The sequence below is a fragment of the Delphinus delphis genome, chromosome 2 (genome assembly GCF_949987515.2).
Source record: "Delphinus delphis chromosome 2, mDelDel1.2, whole genome shotgun sequence".
Taxonomy (NCBI): Eukaryota; Metazoa; Chordata; class Mammalia; order Artiodactyla; family Delphinidae; genus Delphinus; species Delphinus delphis.
In genome coordinates, this window is record NC_082684.1 from 25,745,735 (window position 1) to 25,764,930 (window position 19,196).

Here is a 19,196-nt window from a genome sequence, read left to right on the forward strand (position 1 = left end):
ACCTCCAGCAGCTTGACCTTGGGCTTTGACCATCATTGATTGGTCAAACATTAGATATCTCACCTTAAACTGGGCCAATCAAATTTCTGTTTCCTGGGAATTTATAAGCTTTACCTAGGGAATGTGAAAGCTGTAGGTGGCTGACTGCTAAGCCTCAGAAGTGAGCTGGTTCTAGGGGAAGGTCTATAATTTTCTGTTGCTGAGGTTTGGGATTCTTTTCTGGGTCCCAACACTTACCTATCTTGAGGAGAGTGCCAATAAATATATATAACTCTCTCTTTTTTTTTTTTAAAACATCTTTATTGGAATATAATTGCTTTACAATGGTGTGTTAGTTTCTGGTTTAAAACAAAGTGAATCAGCTATACATATACATATATCCCCATATCTCCTCCCTCTTGCATCTCCCTCCCACCCTCCCTATCTCACCCCTCTAGGTGGTCACAAAGCACTGAGCTGATCTCCCTGTGCTATGCGGCTGCTTCCCACTAGCTATCTATTTTACATTTGGTAGTGTATAAAATATAACTTTCTTGATTAAGTTTTCTAATACTGGCTTATCTGCAATCAAAACAACCTTAATTCAATTCACAGTCTCCATGTGATAGAAGGCTCCTTGGAGGCAGGGCCGGATTTTCATTCATTCATCCATTTATTCACTGATCAAACATTTATTGGGGACTTCCCTGCTGGCGCAGTGGTTGAGAGTCCGCCTACCGATGCAGGGGACACAGGTTCATGCCCCGGTCCGGGAAGATCCCACATGCCGCGGAGCGGCTGGGCCCGTGAGCCATGGCCGCTGAGCCTGCGCGTCCGGAGCCTGTGCTCCGCAGCGGGAGAGGCCGCAACAGTGAGAGGCCTGCACACTGCAAAAAAAAAAAACAAGAAAACATTTATTGGGCACTTACTATGTTTCAGGCACTATGGTAGGTGCTGAGAACACCAAGAGGAATTAGACAATCCCCTGAATTCACGGAGCCTACTCTCTGTCTAGTTGGGGTATTAATGTCTTCAATCATTCATTCATTTAACAAGTAGTTCATTTATTCTAATGAATTAATCATCGCCAGCACTTATTGAATATTATGTGACAGGCCCTGGTACTAAATGCTTTTCTTATTTAATTCTCATAATTCTATGAGATATGTCCCAATTTACAGATGAAGGAACTGAGTCACAAAGAGGTTAGGCAGCTTTGCCAAAATCACAAAGCTTCTAAGTGCTGGAGGTGGGGCTCCAATCCTGTCTGACTACAGAGCTCTTGCTTCTAATCATTGTGTGACCTCACTCTCAAAATAAAGAATCCCAAAGCAATGTGACATATGCCTACACAGGTGTGTATAAGGTTCACAGAGAAGAAAGTGACTGATTTTGCCTAGAGGTTGGAGTTCAAGAAAGGTTTCACAGCTGAAGAGGTTTGAGCAATCTTGGAGGAAGAGAAGAATTGTAAGCCTGGTGCCTTGCACAGAACTTTGCACATGAACTCAGTAAAATGATGATAAGGCAGCTTATGCCTCTGGAAGGAGTTGTTTTCCTGTGTACATGGAGTCTGGGGTGTTTCCTACTGCCTTCTGAGGCATCCCTTTTGTGATTTAGCAATGGTGTGCAAGATCATCAGATCATTTATGTATTATATCATTCATGTTCACAAAAACTTTGTGAGGTAAGTAGTACAGGTATTAACTTCGTAAGATGCGTGAGGAAGCCAAGGTTGATGTTGCATAACTTGTACAAGACCACACATGGTGAGTAAGTGGCAGAACAAGACAAGGCCCTGGTGTCCTACCCTCTGGAGGGAGGGATTGCCTAGCAGGATTCCTTAATCTAGCCAGGCTCCTTAACTCTCACTCTCCAGTAAGGCATTGCTGTTTCCAGCCTCTATACCTAAGCTTCCAAAGGTTCCCTCTCCCAGGATCACCCACCCCTTCCTTCTCATTTCCATCTCTCCAAATACTGCTCATCCTTCAAGAGCAAGCTCATTCCACATCTTCCTCCCAGGCCTTCCCTAGCTTCATTCAGCTCACTGTCTAAGCCCCAGTTAAATCCGTTACCCGTGCTTCCAACCAGATTCCTGCCCTGAGAACTTCCTGTATAGAAAGTCTAGACTTGTCACTGTCAACCAGCCTTCCGCATCAGAACTCCTGTTGCCTAATCATTCCAGCCTTTGGTCAGCCTTTTATTGTTGTTTATTTATTTATTTAAACATTTTTATTGGAGTATAATTGCTTTACAATAGTGTCAGTTTCTGCTTTATAACAAAGCGAATCAGCTATACATATACATACCTCCCCGTATCTCCTCCCTCTTGGGTCTCCCTCCCACCCTCCCTATCCCACCCCTCTAGGTGGCACAGCCAGTATTCAAACCCAGACTGACTCCAGAGTCCATACTCTTAAACATGACACTAAATTCTTTTTTTTTTTTCTGTACGCGGGCCTCTCACTGTTGTGGCCTCTCCCGTTGGCGGAGCACAGGCTCCGGACGCGCAGGCTCAGCGGCCATGGCTCATGGGCCCAGCCGCGCCGCGGCATGTAGGATCCTCCCGGACCGGGGCACGAACCCGTGTCCCCTGCATCGGCAGGCGGACTCTCAACCACTGCGCCACCAGGGAAGCCCCGACACTAAATTCTTTATGGGTAACCAAAAGTTTCTTGCTACAATGTAAATCCATTTCTTCTCTTTCTAATAACTATGGGAATATAGAGCTAAAGAGATGAAAAATAATATGTATACATTATGCTCCTAATAGGAGCCAGGTATTGTGATAGGTGCAAAATGGCTTATTAATGTAATTCTTGCAATGAGTCTATGAAGCAGGAAGTATTAACTCCATTTTAAAGAATTTGGCTCCTAAAGTGGTTAAACACTCAAGGTTTAGATTCTGGTTACTGTCAGAGCTGGAACAACCAGGTTTCTTGTTTTTCAAGGAAGTGTTCTTAAAAGGAAGTTGTACAGAAAACCCTGATAGGGACAGATGTGAAGGGCAAAGAGACACCCGAATCATTACTTAAAATGTGTTAATGTATGATGCATATTGAAGAATGGTGAAGGAATGTCGAAAAAGGCTTACTATAAAAACCCACAGAAGAATTATCTAATTAAATTAAGGGCTGGGATTCAAACCCGACAACTTCCCGGGAGGCAAGGGTAGAGAGGGTGCCACCTGTCCAGAAGAGGGAACCCGCTCTAGAGACCTGGTCCCAGGTCCAAAGGTCGCTTCAGAAAACCCCCTTGACACCCGCGGGCCGTTTTATTCCATCCCGTCATTGGACAGGTAGGAGCCTGGGGTCCGCCTCCTCCTCCTCCAGATTGGTCAGCAGTCCTCAGGCTCACGACACTCCTGCGCGCCCCGCCTGGTCTCCAGCTCCCGGGCCCAGCCTACGGCGATCCGCTGCTTCGTGGGGGAGTGGGTCCCGCCCCCATGTGACGGCCCGGCAGGGAATTGGCGGCGGCGTGCAGCCATTTCCGGTTTCGGGGAGGTTGGAGGGGTGCGGAGGGGGACTTGGAGCCGCTGCCGCCTCGGCCGCCGCTTACGGATCCTGCCTTGCGCCTAGTGCTGCCGGGACGATGCGGACGGAGCCCGGAGGGTGCTGCTGCCGTCGCCCGGTGCGGGCGAACGACTGCGTGGCGAACGGGGAGGTGCGCAACGGGTACGTGAGGATCAGCGCCGCTACTGCCGCCGCCGCTGCCGGCCAGGTACTGTGGGACCAGGCGGCCGGGCCGGGCTGGGGGCGGTGGGCCGGGACCCCGCGGGCTGGCGCCCTTGCGGAGAGGCGGCGGGGCCGGGCGGGGTCGCGGTGACTGTCCGCGGGGCCGGGCGCGGCTCAGGTGTGTTGGTGGCAGTGTCCGGGCACTGACTGGGCCTGCCCCGGGCCGGAAGGCTCAAGGGCGGCGCTGGGGCTCCCCAGTCTCTCCGTGCCTGAGGTCTTCCTCACCTCTCCCCGGAGGTTGGGCTCTACTTCCTCTACCCGATCCCGCCAGAAGTGGGGTCTGCCCTCCAGGAGAGGCAGGGAGTGCCCCCTCGGACCCCAGGAGGATTCCCCCGAGCCTCCCTCCTGTGGCCTTCGGGTGGTTGCTTCCTCCTAGAGCTCTGAAGCCCTCCAGGGAAAACCACATTTAGGATCCTCAGGAGGCAAAGCAAGTTAGGAGGTGGTACCAGGCGGAAACACCCAGTCTTTTCCTACCACGTACCTACCCCCGTCTACAAGTAAGGCCTTGGACCACAAGTCTGGCAGTGAACCCGGTCCAGAGCCTAAAAAGCGTTACGGTCTTGGCCCGAGGTGAGACCCCCATCTCGGGCTCCAGGTTGAGTTAGGTGGTCCTGCTGACCCCTTGAGCAAGAGTGCTATCTCACAAGGGGATGGTTTAGCCTGGTGGTGACATGTGATGAGTCTGTACTAATTCACCAAGGCTGAATCACCAACCCAGTCCAGGCAGTTCCGAAATGTTTTGAAAAGTTCTGAATTCAAGGCAGTAATTATCATCAAGCTTCACGTTCTCTGGACTGACAGTTATTATGCTGAAATGTCTTTTTAACGATGAGCTGGTTAAAAAGATGCAAGGTCAGTGTTGGTGGAAGAGAGTGTTGAGACGTCTGCAGTTGACTTTGGTACTTATAAATCTCTTTAAGAAATTAAGGAAATCCTTTTTTTTTTTTTTTCACAAATAGTCCGTTCCCCACGGCAGGAAATGTGACTGTTGTAATTTGGCATTACCATAAATATCTGGCAGCCTTCTCCCTCGGTCAGTAGATAGGAGAGACAGGCCTGTTACTGTTTGGTGTGAAACAGAAAGTAAAGCATTTCTCCGGGTCAGGTTGAGATATTAAGACCACAAGAGTTGGGGGGAAATACATAGAAGAGACTTGACCTCCCCTGAAGTTGTAAGGTGTAAGGCAACATAATATACAGATTCAAAAAATTTGTTTTCATTTTTGAAGAAATAATTGTGTGAGACAGGAAGTGATAAGAATCAGCTCATTGTAAGCCATGGAAGAAGTTGTTTTCCCAGCAGTGTACATGGCTAATAAGACAAAATGGTTGTATAAATTGTAAAAGGGAAACCTCATGGTGGGAGTTAGAAAATACATTGCAGGCCAATGAGTGCGTTATGATTTTTAAGAGGGAGAAGGAAATCAAGAGCAAGGTGTCCACACGATAGAGGTGCTTTGTGTTTAAGTGCTCTTTTCATTTAACACACTTATGTTCTGAGTTAGTAGTAAATCAGATTTCTCCCTCCCATAATCCTGAACAGTTTAGCATTGGTGGGCATGACATTTCTTCAGAGATTGCTGACTGATAAGATGAAGAAATATCAAGTTGCTAGCATGAAATTTAAAAATCTGTATAACTGGAAAATCTGCCTGACTTTTTCTAATATATTTTAGTGAAAAAATTCACTCAAGCCACAACGGTGGCATTTGGAAGAATGGTCTGGTGGAATGCCCTAAAGAATGTTTAGGGGTGCAGTATCCCTTCTAGAAAACAATTTCTCGGGAGTCTTTTTAAAACAAAGACTTTAGGTATGTAGCTTTTACACTATAAGAGGACTATTGTCTGTGGGGTGTTTTTTTCCCCCCATTTCTTTTTCCTTAAGCAAAAGAAACTTCATAAGAGCAAGAGTATCTTTAAAATATTTTTTAAAGTTGTTTTTGTTTCGATTAAAGTGATGTGCTAGTGCTCCAAGCCCTGTGTATTTTTCCCCAGTTTCTGGGGGAAATATTGCCAATTATGCCGTAAAAATGCACATAAGATGTCAAGTGCACAGGCGTGTGTCTTGCCTTTTCTAAAATACAGTGTAACAGGGTTTTGTTTTGTTTTTTCTTAATAAACTTATTTATTTTTGGCTGCGTTGGGTCTTGGTTGCTGCACACAAGACTTCTTTAGTTGTGGCGAGCAGGGGCTACTCTTTGTTACCGTGCGCGGGCTTCTTATTGCCGTGGCTTCTCTTGTTGTGGAGCACCGGCTCTAGGCGGGCGGGCTTCAGTAGTTGTGGCTTGCGGGCTCTAGAGCGCAGGCTCAGTAGTTGTGGCACATGGGCTTAGTTGCTCTGTGGCATGTGGGATCTTCCTGGACCCATGTCCCCTGCACTGGCAGGCAGATTCTTAACCACTGTGCCACCAGGGAAGCCCTGTAACAGGGTTTTTAAACCCAGGATATAAGTTCATTTCCTCACATATACCACCATTTGCCTTTTAACGAACAGAAGAGAAGTTAGAAACTTCTAAGATCCCTCTACTTTCTCAGGAGTCTATATGCTTGCCTCTTTGTTGGATTTGGGTTTAGAGTTTGAGTAAATAGCTCCTGTGGTAGAAAGGATGTTATGAAACAATCAGACATTACTGTTTGGTTTTGTTTTCTGGTTTTTTTTTTTTTCCAAATTTTGTGTGTGTGTGTGTGGTAAAATACACATAACATAAAATTTACCATCTTAACCATTTTTTTTTCTTTCTTTTTTTTTTTTTTGCGGTACGCGGGCCTCTCACTGCTGGGGCCCCTCCCGCCGCGGAGCACAGGCTCTGGACGGGCAGGCTCAGCGGCCATGGCTCACGGGCCCAGCCGCTCCGCGGCATGTGGGATCCTCCCGGACCGGGGCACGAACCCGCGTCCCCTGCATCGTCAGGCGGACTCTCAACCACTGCGCCACCAGGGAAGCCCCATCTTAACCATTTTTAAGTGTACAATTCAGTGGAATTAAATACATTCATAATGTTGTGCAGCCATCAATACCATCCATCTCCATAACTCTTTTCATCGTGTAAAACTGAAACTCTGTACCCGTTAAACAGTATCTCTGCATTCTCCCCTCCTCCCAGTCCCTGGCAACTACCATTCTGCTTTCTGTCTCTAGGAATTTGACTACCGTAAGTACCTCATATAAGTAAAAGTACTTGTCTTTTTGTGACTGACTTTATTTCCTTTAGCATAACATCCTCATGGGTCATGCATGTTGTAGCATGTATCAGAATTTACCTCCTTTTTAAGGCTGAATAATATTCCATTGTATGTATATACCACATTTTGCTTAGCCATTCATGTGTCAGTGTACACTTAGGTTGCTTCCCTGTTTCAGTTGTTGTGAATAATGACACTATCAACATGGATGTACAAATATCTCTTAGACCATGAATTCTTTTGGGTATATACCTAGCAGTGGAACTGCTCGATCATGTGGTAATTGTATTTTTAATTTTTTGAGGTAACACCGTACTGTTTACACAGTGGCTGTACCATTTTACATTTCTATCAGTAGTGCACAAGGGTTGCAGTTTCTCTACAGTCTCACCAACAATTGTTCTTTTCTTTTTTTTTTTTTTGACAGTAGCTGTGAGATTATAGGGACAAAAAATATATGTATATAACTTCCTCTGCTGCTGGCATAGAGCTCCTAAAGCCTGTGTAGTTTCCTAAGTGATAAGAGCACTAGGAGCATCTTTTGTCCTAATGTTTCGTCTTTGGCCTCCAGTTTCTGACACAGAGCTCCTACATCCCTTGACATTTCTTAGACAATAGAAACATCTTCAGTTCTAATGAGCTGACTCTTGGTGGGCTCCTGGATGGGGTCACCAGAAAGACCAAGCCATGAATAGAAGCTTGGATTTCTCAGCCCCACCTCCCAGTTCTCCAGAGAGGGGAGAGAGGCTGGAAATGGAGTTAATGATCAATCATGCCTGCATGATGAAGCCTCCATAAAAGTCCCCAAAGTACTGGGTTTAGAGAGCTTCTGGGCTGCTGACAACGTGGAGATGCTGGGAGAGTGGCACAGCTGGAAGCTCTGTGACCCTCCCCACTTTCCCTGCCCTACATATCTCTTCCATCCAAGTGTTCATCTGGATCCTTTATAATAAACTGGTAAACAGTAAGTAAACAATTTTTCTGAGTTCTGTGAGCTGCTCTACGAAGAGAGAGTCCCAGGAACCTCTGGTTGGTCAGAAGCACAGGTGACAACCTGGACTTGAGATTGGCATCTGAAGTTGAGGTGGAGGCAGTCTTGTGGGACTGAGCCCTTACCTGTGGGATCTGCCGCTATCTCCAGGTAGATAGCGATAGAAGTAAGTTAAATTGTAGGACACCTACACTTGAAACTAACACCACGTTGTAAATTAACTATATACTTCAATTTTTAAAAAAAGGAAAAAACAATGTAGGACGCCCAGCTGATGTCACAGTATTGCTTAGTGGTGTGTACCCCCCACCTCCCAAACATCTGGTCAGAAGTGTTAGTGGCAAGGTAGTGTGAGAGTAAAGGAGAGACATCGCAGGAGAATTAGGTTTTTTCTTTACGGTAGCCATCCTTATGGGTGTAGACATTACTGTTTTTTAATGATGACGGTAGATAGAGTTTTCACAAGGAAGAGAAATGGTAGTTTTTCCTCCCTGCCATTCAGAGGAGTGAGAGAAGCGGGTCAGCCTTTCTTGAGGTAACAGGTGGCAATTAGTATTAAGGAAACAGAAAGAGAATTGGAAGCTTTGGCAGAATTAGAGCTAGAAGGAACCTTTAGGGGTTTATGTAATTCATTCCCTTTTCTATTTGTAGGACTTTATTAAAGCTAATCTTGATAGATGATTCTATCCTATTTTTAAAGACCTCTAGAGGCTTTGCAGGAAATTTTCTCAGCAGCGATTTGGAGTATTCAGTGATCTTAATTACCAAGAGTTTATTACTGTGGATTTAACATTTGATTAAATAAATGGCATATTTTGGTTGCACCTGAAATATAATACAGTTGGTTTCTACGTTTAAAGCCCCTTGTTAACATTACTTTCTTTTGGTCTTCCATTTCTTTAAAGAACTTTTGAGATTTGTTCACACATTTAACCTTCCTTAATTAGCTAACAAATATGGAAGAAAAAAATTATCTGCCTTGGAGAGAGTTTGGACCTAAGATTCTTCCCTTTAGGAATAGTTTTAATGAGATATTAGAAGAATGATAGCCTTCTAGCTGCCAGAATAAATAAGATTCTTAAGGAGGAATTGGGGTACAAGTTATGTTCTTATTTAAATGATAAGAAAAGTAGAAAGAACAAAGTGCTGGTTTTGCTTCTTATACTTAGAAGAAGGCAAATGAATAACTAATGAGCGGTGGTTTACTAAGTAGCGACTAGGCTTTTGTTTCCACTGAGAGGAAACATTACCTGGGAAAAGGAGAAGTTAGTTATGACAGAGGAACTGGAGGAGTAACTAGAATGGCCAGTATACCTGTTCAAGTTTTTCAGGGCCTGATGAGACATCCAAAGACCTCAAAGCTTTGCAAAAATAATGCTGTTAACTGTTTACAACTCGTGGGACTAGATTTTTGTTTCAAATGCTTTTTGTTCCAAGGGGAAGAACATTTCAAGTCTTACTAGTTGGATGTGAAAGATTCCAGAGTCATTTGAGGTACTCAAGAATTCTCTTTAATAAAAATTCTTGGGAAATGAGACCCGTGTTTAATATATAAACCACTGTATTCTTAATATAGTATTTTAGAACTTGGATATTCAGGGAATGCAGACTTGCCCACTTTTTAAGGTTGGACTAGGTGCCCCAGAAACTTCATAGTGTTCTGAACGAGTAGTTAATTGGTTGAGATTCAATCAGATTCCATTTTTCTTTTTCTTTTTTTTTTTTTTTTGCGGTACGCGGGCCTCTCACTGTCGCGGCCTCTCCCGCTGCAGAGCACAGGCTCCGGACGCACAGGCCCAGCGGCCATGGCTCACGGGCCCAGCCGCTCCGCGGCACGTGGGATCCTCCCAGACCGGGGCACGAACCCGCGTCCCCTACATCGGCAGGCGGACTCTCAACCACTGCGCCACCAGGGAAGCCCCAGATTCCATTTTTGAAAGAAAGAAGCAGTGTTTATTGGCAGAATAGGCAATTGAGAGGATGGGTAGAGGCTGTGTTTGCATTCTGAGTGGGTGTGTCTTATTTGATTAAATACATGGTTTGTGGCCTCTGAAAGCCAGTTGCCTTCTGAATAGCTTCTAAGAAGGCTTCTATAATATAATTTGTAATTTGTGACCCATTAAACCCATTAAGCAAGTAAGCCTTTTGCTCTTGACTGATTTAAGCTCAGAAAATTTAGCTTAACATTTGTTGTCTTTAAGACTACCTTCAAGACCCATTATGAAGGTTAAGGTGGCAATTTTTCCTTTTGTTTTAAAATAATTTTTGCTTCTGATTGTAGAAAAAATACATGTATACTCTAAGACCCTAAAGGATTGAGATAACCCCTGTGGTGGTGGGTCATTTTTATTTATTTTTATTATTATTATTTTTAGAAATATTTATTTATTTATTTGGCTACACCAGGTCTTAGTTGCAGCACGCGGGATCTTTCATTGCTGCGCAAGGGCTCTTCGTTGGCGGCGCAGGGGCTTCTCTCTAGTTGTGGTGCGCAGGCTCAGTAGTTGCGGTGTGCGGGTTTAGTTGCCCCACTGCGTGTGAGATCTTAGTTCCCCGACCAGGGATCGAACCTGCATCCCCTGCATTGGAAGGCAGATTCTTAACCAATGGACCACCAGGGAAGTCCCAGCTTTCTGATAATTTCTAAGTACAGTGAAATATGCAGTTATACTGAGACTATGGTTGTGATCCAGCCTTACTCCAAATAATACATATTGAGGTCGGGGAAAATATTCAACAATTTTTATGACTTGGAAAGCTTTAGAAACTACTGTACAGATGAAGTACTGACCTGTCAAATGTGGTGGTTTTGAATTATTCTAAATAAGCCTCTTGCTGCCTAATAAGTCAGCCCCTTCAGCAAACATCTGAGGTTTTACTGTTTGAATTGTGCCTGGTATGTAATAGGAACTCAGGAAATCTTAGTTGAAGGAATGAATGGGTGGTAGTTAAAGCCATGGGAATTGGTAAAGTAGATAGAAGAGGGCATTAAGCAAGAAGAGGAGGCACTAAGGATGTAATATTGGGGAATCAGTGTTCTTGTGAGAAGGCAAGCACAAACACACACCACTGCTGCAGAAGGTTGGTTGAGAAAGAACAGAAGTGTTGGCAAGTGGTGTGTGAAAGCCCAAGGAAACGGAGGGTGTTTCTTTTTTTTAAGAGAAATTATGTATTTAATTATTTATTTATTATTTATTTTTGGCTGTGTTGGGCCTTCATTGCTGTGCACAGTAGTTGTGGCACACAGGCTCAGTAGTTGTGGCTCAGGGGCTCTAGAGCGCAGGCTCAGTAGTTGTGGCTCACAGGCTTAGTAGCTCCGCGGTATGTGGGGTCTTCCCAGACCAGGGCTCAAACCTGTATCCCTTGCATTGGCAGGCAGATTCTTAACCGCCACGCCACCAGGGAAGCCCGAGGGTGTTTCTTTAAGCAGTGTAAGCAACATCTTGGTGGTCAGAAACCAAGAATAATAATGGTAATAGGTATCATTTACTGTGGCCAGGGCCTCTCCCAGCCTTTTAACCTATCTGATCTTCACAGGGCCCTTGGTAGGTGAATATTATCTCCATTTTACAAATAAGACTGAATTCCAAATCATTTAAATAACTGACCCAGTTAGGAAGTTAATAGAGCCTGGGTTGTATTCTTTATCTTACTCTATCATGTCACTGGATTTGGCAATTCAGAACTTACTGGTGATTTTTGAGGATTTTAAATTAGATATTAGGGATGACAGTAGATTTCATCTCTTGAGAGTTGATTATAGAGGCTGATCTTTTCTTGGAATTTTACTGAAATGTACTAGCCTCTCACTACTGCCTACCACACATACTAGAGAAAATAGTTTGGAGCTTCATGCCCATCACACAAGCTGTGCCACACTCTGAACATATATTTCCAGAAGTGTCTTCATTTTCTTGGCAGGCAAATTTTGAAAAGTTGGGAGTCCACATTTTTTCTTGCAATCAGGATAAGTTCCCGAATTTTTGTGGGTAAGTATCTCGTATGGAATGGACTAAGGAGTGCTTCCAAAGCCAGCTGTGAAAAAAACCTATATTTTGACATTACCATATTCCTACTGAAAACTCAAAAATGCAGACCTCCAAGTATATATGCATTGCAGGATTTCAGTCAGTGTCATCCTGTGCACTCTGGGCAGTGATGTTCTGCACAGGAGTTATTATTTTCACTTGCCACTCACAGCTCTGTAGCACTTCCCTATCTCTAGATAAGCATCAAGGTATGACAGACGGATGTAATAGGAGATTGGCGTACCAGTGCAGTTCTGCCACAAATTCCACGTCTTTTTCTGAGCTCTGTTCCACTTCTAACATGTTCTAGGCCTGTAACACCGTGCCCTCCTCTCTGGCTTTGTAGTTGACATGAACTGGAAAGGCAACCCAGTTTGCATCAGTCTCCCTTCTCTGGGAATACTCCCTTATACCAGGGGTGGGTCCCTGGTGGTCACATCTGTGCAATATGACCGATTTCCTGGGTCATAACTGACTGGCACAGCAGTAGGCACCTATGCCAAAATGAACCCAACAACCCTCTCTCGTGGGGATTTAAAATTTCAGTGGGGAGAGTTTGCCCTTAAGTAGACTAGCACCTGTGTTACACTCTTTACAATCGTTCATGTACTTGAAAGTTCTAAATTTTTTCGTTTTATAAAGAAGTATTTCTTGAAAATTTGCATACTTTCAATAAGATTTAAAATGAACAGATGTAGTGTTTCTCTTGTAAAGTCAACATACTTTACATACTATTTTATATGAAAATATAGGAGTTGGAAAAATACCATACTTGCAGAACATTAAATATGTTAATGTTTAAAGAAAATAAATTAAGAAATTAAATTAAAATATGAAGAAATATGAAATAAATGAAGAAATATGAAATATTTCTTAAATTATGAAGAAAATAAATTCAGTTGACCCTTGAACAACTCAGGTCTGAACTGCACCAGTTCACTTTTATGCAGATATTATTCAGTAGTAAATACTACAGTACTGCACAGTCTGTGGTTGGTTGAATCCGTGGATGTGGAGGAACCTTGGATACAGAGGGCCAACTATGAATTATACTGAGATTAACTGCAGCATTGTTCAAGGGTCAGCTTTATCTCCTGAAATTCTATAACCTGGAGATAAATACTGTAACATTTGGATATATATCCTGCCATGTATTTATATATGTGTGTGTGTGTGTGTGTATATATACAAATGTGAGAGGGAGTGGGTTACAATTTTACATAAAAGAGATCGTACTACATCTATTTTACAGTTTTTTTCTCTTAGTATCATGAATATAATCTATCATCAGTCAGTAGAGACAAACATCATTTTTTTACAATGTATTTTTAAAAACATTATTTACCTATTTATTTGGCTTTGTTGGGTCTTCATTGCGGCACACGGGGTCTTCGTTGCAGCATGCGGGATCCTTTGTTGTGGCATAGGCTTCTCTCTAGTTGTGGTGCACCGGCTCCAGAGTGTGCGGGCTCTCTAGTTGCAGCATGCAAGCTCAGTAGTTGTGGCATGGGCTTAGTTGCCCTGCGGCATGTGGGATCTTAGTTCCCCGACCAGGGATCGAACCCACGTCCCCTGCACTTGAAGGCGGATTTTTAACCACTGGACCACCAGGGAAGTCCCTACAATGTATTTTCTTTCTTTTAGTTGAATGAAAGATTCTGTAAATTCTACAGTGCTTTACAATTTTCAAAAGTTTCACACAGGGGAATTCCCTGGCAGTCCAATGGCTAAGACTCTGTGCTTTCACTGCTGAGGGCACGGGTTCAATTTTTGGTGTGGGAACTAAGATCCTGCAAACTGTGCAGCATGGCCAAAAAAAGAAAAAAGTTTCACACACATGATTTCATGTAATCCCATAATAACTCTTTTTCTCCTTACCCCTATATAGCCCCTCCCCCACAAACATCATTCTTTTAAAGGGTGCATAAATTCTATAGTACAGATACATAGCGTAATTTATTTAACCAATCCTCATGCATAATGTTTAGACTTTTCTCAGTATTTCTGATATATGAGCCCTTTGTACTTCTCTTAACACTTTTGGGTTTCTTTGTTAGGATAAATGCCTAGAAATGAGATTGCTCACTCAGAAGATGTGTGTGTTTGTGTGTGTGTGCGCGCGCATGTGTATAAAATCAGAATATCGTTTTGTAAAATAAAGGAGGTTTAAAGATTAAAATTTTTTTTCTGATTTCTAAAATGCAGTGAACCACCACTTAAGTGATCCAAACCGTATCTTTTTAAAAATTTTTTATTTTATTTATTTATTTATTATTATTATTTTTTTGCGGTACGTGGGCCTGTCACTGTTGTGGCCTCTCCCGTTGCGGAGCACAGGCTCCGGACGCGCAGTCTCAGTGGCCATGGCTCACGGGCCCAGCCGCTCCGCGGCATGTGGGATCTTCCCGGACCGGGGCACGAACCCGCGTCCCCTGCATCGGCAGGCGGACTCTCAACCACTGTGCCACCAGGGAAGCCCCAAACCGTATCTTTAAATGAATAAAACCACTATCTCAAAATATAATGTTACACAGAGTCAGCTTGGGTTCCTAAAATTCACAGGTGAAAATGTGTTACAAGTGTCAGTTTCCTCAAATTGATCTTTAAGACGATGCAGTTCCAGTTAAAATCCTACCCTCCAAGTGTTTTTCTCTTCTGTTTTTCTCCCTCCCTCTCTCTTATTCTTTCTTGACAAATTGATTCTAAAATGCATGTGCAAAAGCAAAGGGCCAAGAAGAGCCAAGGCAGTTTTGAAGAAAAATTAGATGGGAGTAGTCATCTTTATTAGATAATAAGACTTGCCATAAAACTACAGTTATTTAGGCAGTAGATTTTGATCAGATAGTATATAAATGGAGCAGAATAGAAAACCCAGAAAGAGTACACTATGAATATGGAATTTGATAGATAAGGGTGGTGGCATTTCAAATCAGTGGGGAATGGATTGCCTTTTTATTAAGTGGTGCTGAGACAAGTAGTATGGAAAAAAAAATAGATCCCAACTTCACACCACTCTGTAAAAATCAGTCCTAGGTTGTTAGATATTCATATGTGAACATCAAAAAATATAAAGCTATAGCATATAAAAGAAAATGTTTATGACCTTAGCATATAGAGTGATTACCCTAATGTCATCAAAGCACAACTTTTGCACACAATAGCATCAAAAAGAATTAAATGATTAGAAAAAATGCAATAGAAAAAGTGCAAGACTTGTACACTGAAAACTACAAAACATTTTGAAAGAAATCAAAAAAGATTTAAATAAATGCAAAGACATCCGACGTTCAGGGATTGAAAGACTTAATATTAAGATTAATCTACAAATTCAGTGCAACTCATTGAAATCCCAGTTGGTTTTTTTGGTGATATTTACAAGCTGATCCTAAAATTCATATGAAAATGTAAGGGACCCAGAATAGACCAAGTCTTGAAAAAGAAGAACAAAGTTGGAGATCAGTGGAATATAATTGAGAGTCCAGAAATAAACCCTTACATTTATGGTCAGTTGATTTTTTTTTACAAGAGTAGATAATTCAAGGGGGGGAAAGAATGACCTTTTTAAAAAAATGGTGTGGGGGGAACTGGACGTCCACATGTAAAAGAACTAGCTTGGATCCCTGCCTTATACCATATACAGAAAAATTACTCGAAATGGACCAAAGACCTAAATATAAGAGTTACAGCTATAAAATTCTTAGGAAAAAACATAGGTATAAACCTTTATAGACTTTGATCAGGCAGTGCTTTTTTGGCTATGACTCCAAAAGTATAAGCAACCAAAGAAAAAGTAGATAAATTGTACTAGATCAAAATTACAAGCTTGTATTTCAAAGGACACCATGAAGAAAGTGAAATGACAATCCACAGAATGAGAAAATGTTTGAAAATCATATAGCAGATAAGAAACTTGTTATCTGGAATGTATAAAGCACTCTTATAACTCAACAATAAAAAGACAACCCAAGGAAGTTCCCTGGCGATCCAGTGTTAGGACTTGGCGCTTTCACTTCCGTGGCCTCAGTTCAATGCCTGGTCGGGGAACTAAGGTCCCACAAGCTGCCATGCAGCACGGCCAAAACCGAAAAAGACAACCCAGTGTTAAAATGGACAGAAGACTGTGATAGAAGTATCTGTTGGAGACCTCTGCTGTTCATGCTGAAGGATAATATCTTTATCGCCTCCCGTACAATTGTGGCTTTGTATGTAGGCAAAGGAAGCAGGTTATTTCCAGGGCAGCTAAGTTAATTAGCGTTCATTCTGGTTTCCTAAAAACAGACATTTTTTTAGCAGGGGAAACGAAACTCATATAACCATTTATCTCAATCCATGTATAGCTGATAATATGAATAGCAAAAATAGCTAATTATATGAAATAGCAAAAATGAGCACGAAGGTTGAGTTTAAATTCTAATTTTAAGCCACTGATAATTTTAAAACAATCATTTTAAGTTGTATTATCTCTGAAATAATTAAAAGAAAATTTGATTCATAGAAAATCTCAGGAATATGACTAAGAAATGGTAACAAATGGAAAATGTAGAGACTTGGATTCTCGTCCTGACTTTGAATCTAACTTTCTTGTGACTGGACAAGTAGCTTAAATTTTCCTTGGTTTTGTCATTAGTAATGTGAAGAAGAAAAGTGAGACAACTTGAGAATTGCTTGTAATAGAAATGCTTCTCACTTTGTGTGCATTTTTCGTCCTCTGCATTTATATATAAATCCCTTTAGACAGTATCCCTTAAAATAGTTTCTTTATTCTTTTTTTTATTTGTTTTTTTGTTGGGGTATGCAGGCCTCTCACTGTTGTGGCCTCTCCCGTTGCGGAGCACAGGCTTTGGACGCACAGGCTCAGTGGCCATGGCTCACGGGCCTAGCCGCTCTGCGGCATGTGGGATCTTCCCGGACCGGGGCACGAACCCGTGTCCCCTGCATCGGCAGGCGGACTCTCAACCACTGCGCCACCAGAGAAGCCCTCTTTATTCTTTTATCTCAAAAATCATGTTGATCTTTGCATGTTTTTTCTCTTAAAAAATGCAGAATTCTTGAAGACTTGAAAAAGGACTGTCTCTTATTTGTATGGTCAAATACCTTGTACAGATCTTGACATATAGATAGAAATGAAATATTTGTTGAATGAGTGAAAAGAATGAGATGATTATGATGATTTTGAGCTCTTTGGTAAAAAGGGGGCTCTGGGTTCCTAGGGGAGTCTTTGATGTCTGAAAATTATTCTTGCAGTTTTAGAAATGTTAAAAAACTTTAACAGGAATCTACACTTCTGAGGACATGAAATTAAAGGGAGGGATCAAGGGGTGAGAGATTTCCCAAGACTAGCAGTACTGAAATATAAGGTGACTGTAGACTACTGTATACCGTGCCTTCTCTTTTTCAGTCATACTCCTATTTTCTCTCCCAGCCTCTTGGGAAAGCATGATTTTTTGATTGATTGCTGGACACTGTGAATAAAAGACCTGCAGAGGGCTCCCCTGGTGGCGCAGTGGTTGAGAGTCCGCCTGCCGATGCAGGGGACGCGGGTTCGTGCCCCGGTCCGGGAGGATCCCACATGCCGCGGGGCGGCTGGGCCCGTGAGCCATGGCCACTGAGCCTGTGTATCCGGAGCCTGTGCTCCGCAACGGGAGAGGCCACAGCAGTGAGAGGCCCGCGTACTGCCAAAAAAAAAAAAAAAAAAATACCTGCAGAGATTAAAGTCAGTGTTATTTTTGCCTTTTGCTATTTTAGATATGGCAAGGGCCTGAGCACCTCCATCTAACCAGGGATTGAGCTGGGTGGGCTGGGCTGAGTTTTTTTTTTTTTTAATAAATTTATTTGTTTATTTTTGGCTGCGTTGGGTCTTCGTTGCTGTGCACGGGCTTTTTCTGGTTGTGGTGAGTGGGGGCTACTCTTCATTGCAGTGCGCGGGTTTCTCATTGCGGTGGCTTCTCTTGTTGCGGAGCACAGGCTCTAGGCACGCGGGCTTCGGTTGTTGTGGCACATGGGCTCAGTAGTTGTGGCTTGCGGGCTCTAGAGTGCAGGCTCAGTAGTTGTGGCACACGGGCTTAATTGCTCCATGGCATGTGTGATCTTCCCGGACCAGGGATTGAACCCGTGTCCCCTGCATTGGCAGGCGGATTCCTAACCACTGCATCACCAGGTAAGTCCTGGGCTGAGTTTTTAGGTAGATTCAGTTCACTCTAGTGAGTACAGTGTCTCAAGGATGAGATCCATTGTGTGTTTGTGGTAGGCCCCTCCCTCTGGTATGACTTTACCTCTTAAGCATTGTAAGACTGTGGTTGATTTCAAGTCACCTTTCTAGTCCATCTCCCCAGCTTCTCCAGCACTTAGTAAACGTCCTATGCAGAAAACTGGTCACTTTTCTGTGACTCTTCATACTAACCTATATAGCTGTTATAGACTCTGTTGGTTTTTCTTTCTCTTGGTAGAGTTTCTCTGCCTTTGGCAAGTCCAGTTATGATCAGTTCCTGTTCAAACTCTGCAGGTACCACGAGGAGAGAAAATGACTAGCAATTTCAGCTCAGTAAGGAAAGGCTTTTCCCTCTTCGGAATTTTAGGTCATCTTGTTCTCTTTGCATGGAAAACAATTCTTCATTGTCTTTAAAACTACTTCTTGTTTTGAGTAATCTGTTTAGTTTTATGTAGTTTTTCTGTGAAAGTGATGGCTTGCCTCTACATATTATCTCCAACTTGGAAGCAAAAGTCTCAATATTGTTTTCTGATTTATTTGTTTTTGTTGCTATAAATGTGACATTTAAATAAACAAGATGGAAATGATTTCTCTTTGTGGAGTCTGGAGATAGACAGGTAGTCCTGGGCAGGTAGGTTATGAGGTATCTTCTCTGTTGTCTTGCAGTCTTTGAGGATGTTGTCTTCAGTTAGCATCTTCAACCACATCTATGTTCTAGGCCACAGGCAGAAGGAAAGAGAAGTGAGGGAAAGCAATTGCTGTTTTAAAGGATGTAATCCAGCCCTGGTACTCATCATTTCTATTCACTTCCTATTGGCCCAAATTCCTCACATGGTTACCTTTTGCTGCAAGAGAGATTGGGAATGTGGACTGTAGCTGGGTAGCCTTGTACCCAGCTAAAACTGAGAGAGTCTATTACCAATGGGAACTTACGGAGAATATATACAAGGGGCGAGTTAGCTGTCTCTTCCACAGTACGGTATGAGGAAAAGTTCTAACTAGGGGTTTGGGGTTTTTTTTCCTGAACAGTCAATTTTCTTAAAAAAATTTTTTTACATTTTATTTTATTTTTTTGG

General features: G+C 42.8%; 1 protein-coding gene across 1 annotated transcript in view; it reads left to right on the forward strand.

Annotated features, from left to right (window-relative positions):
• The first annotated feature begins 3,459 nt into the window (after window positions 1-3,459).
• Window positions 3,460-19,196, forward strand: part of SPTLC2 (serine palmitoyltransferase long chain base subunit 2) — a 112,620-nt gene continuing 96,883 nt past the window's right edge. Inside the window, exon 1 of the mRNA XM_060004119.1 lies at window positions 3,460-3,696. Coding sequence (XP_059860102.1) covers window positions 3,568-3,696 — 129 coding nt within the window. The 5' untranslated portion in view covers window positions 3,460-3,567. The remainder of the gene's footprint in view (window positions 3,697-19,196) is intronic.